Here is a 12,795-nt window from a genome sequence, read left to right on the forward strand (position 1 = left end):
GGTTTAGTCCTGGTTTAGTCTTTAGTCCTGGTTTAGTCCTGCTTTAGTCCTGCTTTAGTCCTGGTTTAGTCCTGCTTTAGTCCTGCTTTAGTCCTGGTTTAGTCCTGCTTTAGTCCTGGTTTAGTCCTGCTTTAGTCCTGGTTTAGTCCTGCTTTAGTCCTGGTTTAGTCCTGGTTTAGTCCTGGTTTAGTCCTGGTTTAGTCCTGGTTTAGTCCTGGTTTAGTCCTGGTTTAGTCCTGCTTTTAGTCCTGCTTTAGTCCTGGTTTAGTTCCTGGTTTAGTCTGCTTTAGTTAGTCCTGTTTAGTCTGGTTTAGTCCTGGTTTAGTCCTGGTTTAGTCCTGGTTTAGTCCTTGGTTTAGTTCTTTAGTCCTGTTAGTCCTGGTTTAGTCCTGGTTTAGTCCTGGTTTAGTCCTGCTTTAGTCCTGGTTTAGTCCTGCTTTAGTCCTGGTTTTAGTTTCTGCTTTAGTCCTGCTTAGTCCTGTTTATTCCTGGTTTAGTCCTGGTCCTGGTTTAGTTCTGGATTAGTCTGCTTTTAGTCCTGCTTAGTTCCTTTTAGTCCTGTTTAGTCCTGGGTTTAGTCCTGCTTTAGTCCTGGTTTAGTTTCTGCTTTAGTCCTGCTTTAGTCTGCTTTCCAGTCCTGGTTTAGTCCTGCTTTAGTCCTGGTTTAGTTCCTGGTTTAGTCCTGGTTTAGTCCTGGTTTTAGTCCTGCTTTAGTCCTGGTCCTGGTTTAGTCCTGGTGTAGTCCTCATTTAGTCCTGGTTTAGTCCTGGTGTAGTCCTCATTTAGTCCTGGTTTAGTCCTGGTTTAGTCCCCCCCCCCTTCCCCTTTTTTTTTTTTTTAATTCCATTTTTGTAAAAAGACTTTCATCAGATCATTTTTCTTGCTTTGGACCAAAATGTTCCAAAGTGCCTCATGTCCCCACCAACGGACAGGTCACCCAGTGATGATGTCACCCAGTGATGATGTCACCCAGTGATGATGTCACCCAGTGATGATGATGTCACCCAGTGATGATGTCACCCAGTGAGATCAGCCTGTTCTACAACAAGAAAACAACTGTTCACTGTTGTTTACATAAAACAGTTGGATCATGTCACAAAAACACCTCAGGTCTGAGTTCACGTCCATGAGGCGTCGCAGTTTTCAGTCGGTGAATCCACCAGTGTCTCTGTGACAGGAGCATTTACACCGTCTCACCTGTAGGGGGCAGTTGTACCTGGTCAATGTCAATAAATCTTCAAGACCAATTTATAATCGTGCGTCAAATCGTCAAGGAACGTTCACCTCAGAAATGTTCTACACACTGAAATGACGTAGACAGTCTGGGCTGTGATTGGTCGTCTCTACATTTACATTTACGTTTAATAATAATAATAATAATAATAATAATAATAATAATATAATAATAATAATAATACGTTTAATGTTTTAAAGTTGTTCTGTGGGTTTTAAATACAGAGAATATAATTCACTTATCGGCATTTTAAGTATTTTCTAATTTTATTTTCTCTTTCTTAATATGCTCTTTTTTTTTTTTATTATTAATTAAGTTTGTGTTTATGAAATGTTTATTATTTTGTTGTATTTGAAAAGTATCTCGGTGTCTGTTTACTTGGATCTTTTTATTTCAAATTCACAAAAATCTAAAAAAAAAAGTAGGTGGACTTTTTAAAAACGTAAGTCTGCTCTGATTGGTCGCCTGTTCGTCTCTCTGTCCAATCACGCGCTGAGTTTGAGTTTGAATTTTTTTTTCCCTAAAATCAGTTTGTGTTTGTTTCTTGCAGAGTCCAGATGAATCCCATGACGCAGCTCTACTACAAAAAGGTAAAAAAAAAAAACAAAAACAAACTTCTCATTTGATCTCAGACTTTATACACGTGTTGAATTTAATATTTATGAATCTTTGTTTGGATAAATCGTTCGTGCTCAGATATTTGACACAGAGTTTGATTGATCCAAAGTTTCAAAATGACCTTTTCCTGACGTTTATTAAAGAGCGAAGTCGTGCAGGATCGAACGTTCTGGACGTTTTCTCTCGTGTTCAAACTCTGTTCTTCATCACCAGTGTTGGGGAGTTTACTTTAAAATGTAATCCCCTACAGATTACAGATTACAGATTACACACACCAAAATGTAGTTTGTAACAGAATCCATTAAATTACTTAAAGTGAGTAATGTAATCTGATTACTTTGGATTACTTGATTTGCTGTAGAGAAACAAAGACGAGGAAATTGTAACATAAGAAGTTTTGTCTGATAAAAGAAAAAAAAAAAAAAAAAACAGACTTTACTGAACCAAATTAAAAATATTATTGATAGAAGATGAGGAGCATGGATTAGTCCTGGTTTAGACCTGGTTTAGACCTGGTTTAGACCTGGTTTAGACCTGGTTTAGACCTGGTTTAGTCCTGGTTTAGTCCTGGTTTAGTCCTGGTTTAGACCTGGTTTAGTCCTGGTTTAGTCCTGGTTTAGACCTGGTTTAGACCTGGTTTAGTCCTGGTTTAGACCTGGTTTAGTCCTGGTTTAGTCCTGGTTTAGTCCTGGTTTTAGTCCTGGTTTAGTCCTGGTTTAGACCTGGTTTAGACCTGGTTTAGTCCTGGTTTAGTAGTCCTGGTTTAGTCCTGGTTTAGACCTGGTTTAGTCCTGGTTTAGTCCTGGTTTAGACCTGGTTTAGTCCTGGTTTAGTCCTGGTTTAGACCTGGTTTAGTCCTGGTTTTAGTCCTGGTTTAGTCCTGGTTTAGACCTGGTTTAGTCCTGGTTTAGTCCTTTTAGACCTGGTTTAGTCCTGGTTTAGTCCTGGTTTAGACCTGGTTTAGACCTGGTTTAGTCCTGGTTTAGACCTGGTTTAGTCCTGGTTTAGTCCTGGTTTAGTCCTGGTTTAGACCTGGTTTAGTCCTGGTTTAGTCCTGGTTTAGACCTGGTTTAGTCCTGGTTTAGTCCTGGTTTAGACCTGGTTTAGACCTGGTTTAGTCCTGTTTAGTTTAGTCCTGGTTTAGACCTGGTTTAGACCTGTTTTAGACCTGGTTTACCTGGTTTAGTCCTGGTTTAGACCTGGTTTAGTCCTGGTTTAGACCTGGTTTAGACCTGACCTGGTTTAGACCTGGTTTAGTCCTGGTTTAGACCTGGTTTAGTCCTGGTTTAGTCCTGGTTTTCCTGGTTAGACCTGGTTTAGTCCTGGTTTAGTCCTGGTTTAGTCCTGGTTTAGACCTGGTTTAGACCTGGTTTAGTCCTGGTTTAGTCCTGGTTTAGTCCTGGTTTAGTCCTGGTTTTAGACCTGGTTTAGTCCTGGTTTAGTCCTGGTTTAGTCCTGGTTTAGACCTGGTTTAGACCTGGTTTAGTCCTGGTTTTAGACCTGGTTTAGACCTGGTTTAGTCCTGGTTTAGACCTGGTTTAGTCCTGGTTTAGTCCTGGTTTAGTCCTGGTTTAGACCTGGTTTAGACCTGGTTTAGACCTGGTTTAGCCTGGTTTAGTCCTGGTTTAGACCTGGTTTAGTCCTGGTTTAGTCCTGGTTTAGTCCTGGTTTAGACCTGGTTTAGTCCTGGTTTAGTCCTGGTTTAGACCTGGTTTAGTCCTGGTTTAGTCCTGGTTTATCCCAAAATGTGAAAACAGGAAAACACTTCTGTTTAATCCGTTTATTCCAACAAAGTAACTGTAACTAAATACAGTTACTCATCATTTGTACTCTGATTACTTAACTCTGGTACTTGTAATCTGTTACTCCTGACACTGTTCTTCTGCCTCAGGGGTTTCAGACTGGCCCGTGCACGTCTGAGTAATCTAGTGATCTGTGGTCTCTGAGTAACAGTGAAACACTGTGTGGTTTGTGTGTTTGTTTGTGTTTCCAGGCGACGTTCTCGCCGTACAGAGACAGGATTCCTCTGCAGATCGTCAGGGCTGAAGTGGAGCTGTCTGCAGAGGAGAAGGCCTACCTCACCGCCGTCGAGAAAGGTACAGACGGAGACGGGGACGGGGGGGACGGGGGCAAACCGGGGCAGGACACGAGGAGGGGGGGGGGTAAATTCACAGATGTTTGTACAGTCGCTCAGATAAAACCCATGAAAAAGAAGAAGTTTAATTTGTCCAAACTAATCCCTGTGTCGTTTGTGTTGTTCATTCGTTTTTCAATATAAAACCAAAAATAAGAAAAACAAAAAAAAACGTCATTATTTGTCTCCAAAACCAAAATGAAAAAAAAAACAAAAAAGAAAAAAAAACAGATAATGATTGTTGTTTTTGATTTTGTGTTTAAATGAAAAATGGAAAAAATGGATAAAGGACGTTTCCCGTTTACGTGAGTTCAGTGACTGTGATGTCGGACTTTTGTGCTGAACCAGACCGGAACAAGACCGGGACTGAGACCGGGACCAGACTGGGACCAGACCGGGACCAGGCCGAGACAGAGACCAGGACTGAGACCGAGACCAGACCGAGACCAGACCGAGACCAGACGGACTGGGACCAGACTGAGACTGAAACTGAGACCGGGACTGAGACCGGGACTGAGACTGAGACCAGACTGACAGACCGGGACCGGACCGAGACTGAGACAGACTGAGACCAGACCACCAGACCGGGGACTGAACCAGGACTGAGACCGACCAGGACTGAGACTGAGACTGAGACCAGACCAGACTGAGGACCAGACCGGGACAGACCGGGACCAGGCCTGGACCGGACTGAGACTGAGATCAGAACTCAGACCAGGACCAGACCGGGACCAAACCGGAGGCTCAGAGCCCACAGCAGGGCCGGAGCTCGAAGCTCTGGTCCCGGTCCCAGTCTCGGTCTCAGTCCCGCTCTGGTCCCACTCTGGTCCCGGACTCAGTCCTGATCTCAGTCTCGGTCCTGGATCAGTCCTGGTTCAGTCCGGCATCGCAGTCACAGAAGTCACGTAAAAGGGAAACGATCGTTATCGAAAACTGAAAAAAAAAAACGAATCATTATCAGTTTTTTCATTTTGGTTTTGGAGACAAATAACGAAGAAATTTTTTTTTTTTTCATATTTTTGGTTTTATTTTGAAAAACTAATGAACGAATGACACAGATTTATACTGAAGAAGCTTGGATGAGCTGAGAAACTTCATCCATCTGTTTTCTTCTGTTTATCTGGGGTCGGGTCTTTGGGGCATCAGTCTAAACAGGGACTCCCAGACTTCCCTCACCCCAGACACTTCCTCCAGCTCCTCCAGTGGGACCTGAGGTTTCCCCAGTCCAGAGACACAGTTCCTCCAGTGTGTCCTGGCTCTTCCTCCTCCAGGCAGAGAAACATATTTAACATAAATAAACTTTAGTCCCATTGACAAACTGAATGTATTTTTTTGTTATAAATTCACAAATGTTGAACCTGAACATTTTGATCAGTGTTTAGACCCAAGACCTCGGGCACGACAACAAACATCTGCATTTATCAATCATTTTAAATAACTCTGGTTTATAAAATGTTGTGATGTCTGAATCAGAGATTCATTTATATTAAAGTGGAGCTCATGTCTCACCCCAGTACATCTACTCAAGTCTGTTTCAAACTCAGGCCCGGGGGCCAGATTTGGTCCATGATATAATTATATTTGGCCCGTGAGATCAAATCAATCAATCAGAGCTGCTGCTGCACACAGATAAAGACATGATTTATTTAAAATGTTATTATTTTATATTTTGTTTGTTCTGGATTCAATGTTTAAGCAAAACTATTATTAAACATTTATTTTAATGAGAAAAGGTTTAACATTACAGATCTTGAAAGAAGAAAAAACATGCAGATGTTGTTCAAATTTCTAAATAAATATTTAGTTTGACCCACAACTTAGACCCAGTTTTAATTTTGGCCTCTGTGAGTTTGAGTTTGACTCAACCTGTTTTGTACAGAACTACAAGTACTACAAGTACTACAAGTACTACAAGTACTACAAGTACTACAAGTACTACAAGTACTACAGTCAGGAGTGACCCAGTGTCTCCAGAGCTTCACCTGCAGAGACTCGTCCAACTGTGTCTCTCACTTTATAGAAACAACTGTGAAATTATATCAGTCGAGAAAATGTTCTGATGTGAAACTCAACAAATCTCTCTCCTCCTCTCCTCTCTCCTCTCCTCTCTCCTCTCCTCTCCTCCTCTTCCTCTCCTCCTCTTCCTCTCCTCTCTCTCCTCCTCTCCTCTCTCTCTCCTCTCCTAGGAGACTACGCGGGGGTGAAACACGCTCTCCGGGAGGCGGAGGTTTATTACAACATGGACGTGAACTGTCTGGACCCTCTGGGACGGAGCGCGCTCCTCATCGCCATCGAGAACGAGAACCTGGAGATCATGGAGCTTCTGCTGGACCACGGCATCTACACGGGCGACGCTCTGCTCTACGCCATCAGGAAGGAGGTGGTGGGCGCCGTGGAGCTGCTGCTGTCCCACCGACGGCCCAGCGGAGAGAAGCAGGTACAACCACACACTCACCTCCTGGGTCTGACACCTCTGGTTTACATCCATCCACACTTTGTTTACTGTTGTGCTGTTCCACTAAATGGACCCAGACAGACGCCACCACCACCACGACGTCGTCATGACTTCACAGCTGATTGGTCGGCGCACGTCTACAACTTCTGGGGTTTTTGTAAATCGTCGAGTGTTTTCTGATTCCAGACCTTGTCACTGGAGAGAAATGAAACTGAGCAGAGGCACTAGTTCACAGGTGTCAAACATAAGGCCCGGGGGCCAGATCCGGCCCTCCAAGACTTTTAATGTGGCCCTTGGGTGATTTTCTACTAAAATATTTTAATTATATTTTCTATTAAAATTTGGTGGTGTTTATCACAGCAGCGTCTCCAGTGTCTCTGTACGTGGCCCCTCCCACCAGAGCAGCACAAATGAAGACTTGTCTCTTTCCAAACGCTCTTAAAGGACGATCGTTTTGACTGTTGACCGTGACACCCTCATCAGAAAAATGTCCAACATGAGAAAAGTGGAGCCGAGTGCAGGATTTTACAACAAAAATGGACTTATTCCTGTTTACAGACAAGTTCATGTTCAAACTTTGTGTTGAAATTGAATTTTTCTAAAAGTTTCAGGTTGTTCATAATATTATAAACATATAATAAGAAAGAGTTCATCAATTAAAAAATATTTCTGTAATAGATTTGTGTTTCTCTGCACAAATATTTGAACTTATTATTATTTTTGGGGTTTATATGACATGAGTTTTCTGATCCGGCCCCTTTGGGATCAAAGTCGGTTGGATACGACCCCGGAACAAAATGAGTTTGACTCTCCTGCACTAGTTGGTTCCAGTTTGGACACTGTAATGATGCAGCAGAGGGAACTACACAGACCATGATCCTCTGGTGTTGCCAGCGCAGACGACATGAAGAAATAACTGTTTTTAACGACATTTAAGTCGTGATTCTTCACATTACATCTTGGGATGTCTTGATCACATTTTTTTGCCCCCGAGTCCAAGTCCTTTGATTCTGAGCATCTACTGATACCGAGTCCCGATCCGATACTTCTATAAAACATTATGAAATGAACTAAGAGCATAAGATCCAATATGTGCAGAATCAGATTGTATTGATTTCATGTGTAGGATTTGGACTAAACTTAATGTGAAAAATGTCCAAAACGTTCATTTTATTAACGTTTCTAACCATGAACCATCATTGTTGAAAATCTTGACTTTTCACAGTCTGGTTTTGTTGTAACTTAGTAAACTTAATGAACTGGACAAAACAGGAACCAGATCAGAACCAGACCAGACCTGAGCCTCGACTCTGCACAATCTACACTTTGTATATTTGATGTTATATGTTTGCATCTGCTTTATATTTAAACATTTAGGCTCGTCTATGATCCAAATAATACAAAATCTTACCAAATAAACACAAGATGACAGAAGCTCCACAGCCTCTCTCCCCCGAAACAAACAAAAAACATGTTGTGCTGTGTATATTAGGTTTATATATCTTCTTATATTATGTTATCTGATACCTGATCGGACCGGGTCTGGATCGAGTCCTCAATCAAATGATCGGATCGGGACAACCCTAATGACAAGAAGACCAAAGGCTTGTCCAGACATTTCCAAGGTTTTTAAAAGGAAAATTCTGTAAACCTCCACCAAATATCAGAATAAATATCGACCTGTGAGACGCATATCGTGAAAATATCGTATCGAGGGATTTTGATCGTTACATCCCGAACGTTAAAGCAAAACTTTAAATGAAGCGATAGTTTTTATTTTTTATTTTTGTTTTTATTTTTCCCTTGAGTTCAGGTGAGGTTTTGGAATTCCAGGTTTGAAACGACCCAGACGTTTGTAGTGAAGGTGAGTGAGCAGTGACATCACGAGGTGGAACAGAGTGTTTTGAGTCTGAGAGTAAATGTCGAACTAAACCAGGACTAAACCAGGTCTAAACTTAGGACTAAACCAGATCTAAACCAGGTCTAAACCAGGTCTAAATTTAAAACTAAACCAGGACTAAAACCAGGACTAAACCAGGACTAAACCAGGACTAAAACCAGGACTAAATGTAGGTCTAAACCAGGACGAAACCAGGACGAAACCAGGACTAAACCAGGACTAAACCAGGTCTAAACCAGGTCTAAACCAGGACTAAATTTAGGTCTAAACCAGGACTAAACCAGGACTAAACCAGGACTAAATCCAGGACTAAACCAGGTCTAAACCAGGACTAAACAGGACTAAACCAGGACTAAACCAGGACTAAATTTAGGACCAAACCAGGACTAAACCAGGTCTAAACTTAGGACGAAAACCAGGTCTAAACCAGGTCTAAACAAGGACTAGACCAGGTCTAAACCAGGACTAAACCAGGACTAAACCAGGTCTAAATTTAGAACTAAACCTGGACTAAACCAGGACTAAACCAGGACTAAACCAGGACTAAACCAGGACTAAACCAGGTCTAAACCAGGACTAAACGACCAGGACTAAAACCAGGACTAAAACCAGGACAAATAGGACTAAACAGGAAAACCAGGTCTAAACCAGGACTAAACCAGGACTAAACCAGGACTAAACCAGGTCTAAACAGGTCTAAACCAGACTAAACCAGGTAAAACTAAAACCAGGACTAAACCAGGTCTAAACAGGTCTAAACCAGGACTAAACCAGGTCTAAACCAGGACTAAACTAAACTTAGGACGAAAACCAGGTCTAAACCAGGACTAAATGTAGGACTAAACCAGGTCTAAACCAGGTCTAAACTTAGGACTAAACCAGGACTGAGTTTGTTTTGAGGACAGAGGTTTTGTCCGCCGGGTTTTTGAGCCTTTTCACACCGACGCCGCGTGAACTCAGAGCTGACGCCGCGTGAACTCAGAGCTGACGCCGCGTGAACTCAGAGCTGACGCCGTGTCAAAAACATGAAGTACTTGGTGTTTCAAAGTAAAAGTATTTGGGAAAAGTACTACTGTTCAAGTACAGAGTAAATTAAAAATCCTAAAATACACAAAATGGACTCATGAGCGATTTAAGTCACGTTCTAATGTTGTTCTCTCTCTCTTCATCTCTCTCCTTCCCTCCTTCTCTTTGTCTCTATGTCTGTATTTTCTTTCTTTCCTCTCTGTCGTTCTCTCTCTCTCTTCCTCCTCCTCTTCCCTTCTCTCTTTCTTTCTGTGTTTAAGTCTGTTTCTCTTCCTCCCCCTCTTCCTTTGCTCTCTCTCTCTCTCTCACTCTCTCTCTCTTCTCCTCCTCCCCTTTTCTCTCTCTCACTCTCTTCTCCTCCTCTTCTCTCTCTCTCTCTCTCTGTTTTAGTCTCCCTCTCTCCTCTCTTCCTCCTCCCTTCCCTCTCTCTTTCACTCTGTCTTTTAGTCTCTCCCTCCCTCTCTCTCTCTCTCTCTCTCTTTCTCTCTCCCTCTTCCCTCTCTCTCCCTCCCTGATGGACAGATCTTTTCTCTCTCCGTGCCTCTCTCTATCCTATCTCTCGTTCCCTCCGTCTCTCGTTGGTGAGATGGACAGATTTTTTTTTCTCCCTTTCTCTCTTGTTCCCTCTTTCTCTCCCTCGTTCCCTGGTGAGACAGATCTTTTCTCTCTCTCCTTCTCTCTCTTTCTTTCTCTCTCTCCATTTCTCGTTGGTGAGATGGACAGATCTTTTCTCTCTCTCTTCCTCCTCCTCCTCCCTCTCTCTCTCTCTCTCTCTGTTTGAGTCCCTCTCTCCTCCCCCTCTCCCTTCTCTCTCTTCCTCTCTCTCTCTCTTTCTCCTCCTCCTCCCCTCTCTCTCTCTCTGTTTTAGTCACTCTCCTCTCTTCCTTTCTTCCCTTCTCTCTTTTGCTCTGTGTTTAAGTCTCTCCCCTCCTCTCTCTCTCTCTCTCTCTCTCTCTCTCGTCTCTGCTGAGATGGACAGATCTTTTGTCTCTCTTTCTGTCTCTCTGTCCCTCCCTCTCTCTCTGTGTTTCTCTCTCTCTTTCCCTTTTTCTCATTTTCTCTCTCTTTATCTCCCTCCCTCTCTCTCCTCTCTCTCTCTCTCTCTCTTTCACTCTGTATTTAAGTCTCTCTCTCTGTTTTAGTCCCTCTCTCCTCCTCCTCCACCCTTCCCTCTTTCTTTCTTTTTTCTTTCTTTCTCTCTGTGTTTAGTCTCCCTTCTCTCTTTTCTTCTCTCTCTCTCTCTATCTCTATCTCTCCTCCTCCTCCTTTTCTCTCCCTCTCTCTCTTTTGCTCTGTGTTTAAGTCTCTCACTCTCCCTTTCTCTCTGTTTCTCCTCTTCCTCTCTCTCTCTCTCTCTCTCTCTCTCTCCATCTCCCTACTTTTCTCTCAGTCTTTGGTGAGATGGACAGATCTTTTCTCTCTCTCTTTCTCTCCTCCTCCTTTTCTCCTCTCTCTCTCCGTCTCCCTCTCTCTCTCCTCTCTGTTTCTCTCTCTCTCTTCCTCTCTCCTCTCTCTCTTTTCTCTCTCTCCTCTCTTTCTCTCCCTCCATCTCTGGTTGGTGAGACGGACAGATCTTTTCTCTCTCTCTCTCTCTTTCTCTCCCTCGTTCTGGTGAGACAGATCTTTTCTCTCTCTCTCTCTTCTCTCCCTCCATCTCTGGTTGGTGAGACGGACAGATCTTTTCTCTCTCTCCGTCTCTGTCTCTCCCTCGTTCCCTCGTTCCGTGGTGAGATGGACAGATCTTTTCTCTCTCTCCGTCTCTGTCTCTCCCTCGTTCCCTCGTTCCGTGGTGAGATGGACAGATCTGTGTGGGAGGAGAGGAAGATGTCGGTTTAGATTTGTAACAGAAAAACAAAACGGTGAATCTTATGCTCCAACATTTGCTCCAAACACAAAAAAAACTCACAAAAAAACTCACACGTTTACGTCCACTTCACTTTTCAAAGTCTGGAAAAAAAAAAAAAACAAATAAAACATGTTCCAGGTCAGATCTGTGGAGAGGCGACACCCCTGTACATCTGTTTAATGTCACACTGCGGAACATTAAAGACAGAACAACCACGTCTCCATAGAAACAGACAGATATTTACTTCAAACATCAACCCAGACAAAACTAAACCAGGACTAAACCAGGACTAAACGAGGACTAAACCAGGACTAAACCAGGACTAAACCAGGACTAAATCTAAACCAGGACTAAACCAGGAGGGACTAAACCAGGACTAAACCACTAAACCAAAGGACTAAACCAGGACTAAACCAGGACTAAACTACCAGGACTAAACCAGGACTAAAACCAGGACTAAACCAAACCCAGGACTAACTAAACCAGGACTAAAACCAGGTCTAAACCAGGACTAAACAAACCAGGAAACCAGGACTAAACCAGGACTAAACCAGGACTAAACTAAACCAGGACTAAACCAGGTCTAAACCAGGACTAAATCAGGTCTAAACCAGGACTAGACCAGGACTAAACCAGGACTAGACCAGGTCTAAACCAGGACTAGACCAGGACTGGGATGATGTGGGCTGGTGGTATTTGTGAGCCCGGTTGCCGTGGAGACGAGCCTTTGGCCGGAGCAGAGGATTGTGGGACGGTTTTGGACTCGGATCAGAACAAATGTGAATCTGTTTGAATCAGTTTGGTTTGGATTTAGTTTCCTTTTCTGAAAGTCCGAGCGAGAGAAAGAGTTTAGGATTTAGAAAAGTGTTTATTTATAACCAAGGAAAAATCATATAAAAAAACAAAAATCATTAATCATAAAAGCAGTTTACAAATATTTTAGTAAAAGTAAAATAAGATGACACAAAATGAACTCGTGTGAGGTTTAAGTTTGGTTCTAGTGTTACCAGGACTAGACCAGGACTAGACCAGGACTAGACCAGGACTAGACCAGGACTAGACCAGGACTAGTATCGATACCTGTGAAAAATGAGGATCTAGTTTTGATTCTCCTTTCAGTATCGATTAGGATTTGATTTTCGATATTTGTGACAAAACTAATGTCGCCTGAAATACAGAAACTCTCTGATTAGACCTGGTTTAGTTCTGGTTTAGTCCTGGTTTAGTCCTGGTTTAGTCCAGGTTTAGTCCTGGTTTAGACCTGATTTTGTTCTGGTTTAGTCCTGGTTTAGACCTGGTTTAGTTCTGGTTTAGTCCTGGTTTAGTCCTGGTTTAGTTCTGGTTTAGTCCTGGTTTAGTTCTGGTTTAGTCCTGGTTTAGTTCTGGTTTCCTGGTTTAGTCCTGGTTTAGTCCTGGTTTAGTTCTGGTTTAGTCCTGGTTTAGTCCTGGTTTAGTCTGGTTTAGTCCTGGTTTAGTCCTGATGGTTTAGTCCTGGTTTAGTTTCCTGGTTTAGTCCTGGTTTAGTCCTGGTTTAGTCCTGATGGTTTAGTCCTGGTTTAGTCCTCTGGTTTAGTCTGGTTTA

At 42.7% G+C, this 12,795-nt stretch overlaps 1 protein-coding gene across 1 annotated transcript in view; it reads left to right on the forward strand.

Annotated features, from left to right (window-relative positions):
- Window positions 1-1,791: 1,791 nt before the first annotated feature.
- The window catches only part of LOC129409882 (short transient receptor potential channel 5-like), a 66,684-nt gene continuing 55,680 nt past the window's right edge, over window positions 1,792-12,795 (forward strand). Inside the window, exons 1-3 of the mRNA XM_055156791.1 lie at window positions 1,792-1,824; window positions 3,846-3,948; window positions 6,173-6,423. Of these exons, the coding sequence (XP_055012766.1) occupies window positions 1,792-1,824; window positions 3,846-3,948; window positions 6,173-6,423 (387 nt within the window). The remainder of the gene's footprint in view (window positions 1,825-3,845; window positions 3,949-6,172; window positions 6,424-12,795) is intronic.

The sequence above is a fragment of the Boleophthalmus pectinirostris genome, unplaced genomic scaffold (genome assembly GCF_026225935.1).
Source record: "Boleophthalmus pectinirostris isolate CB_2022bp ecotype Guang Dong unplaced genomic scaffold, ASM2622593v1 HiC_scaffold_20, whole genome shotgun sequence".
NCBI lineage: Eukaryota > Metazoa > Chordata > Actinopteri > Gobiiformes > Gobiidae > Boleophthalmus > Boleophthalmus pectinirostris.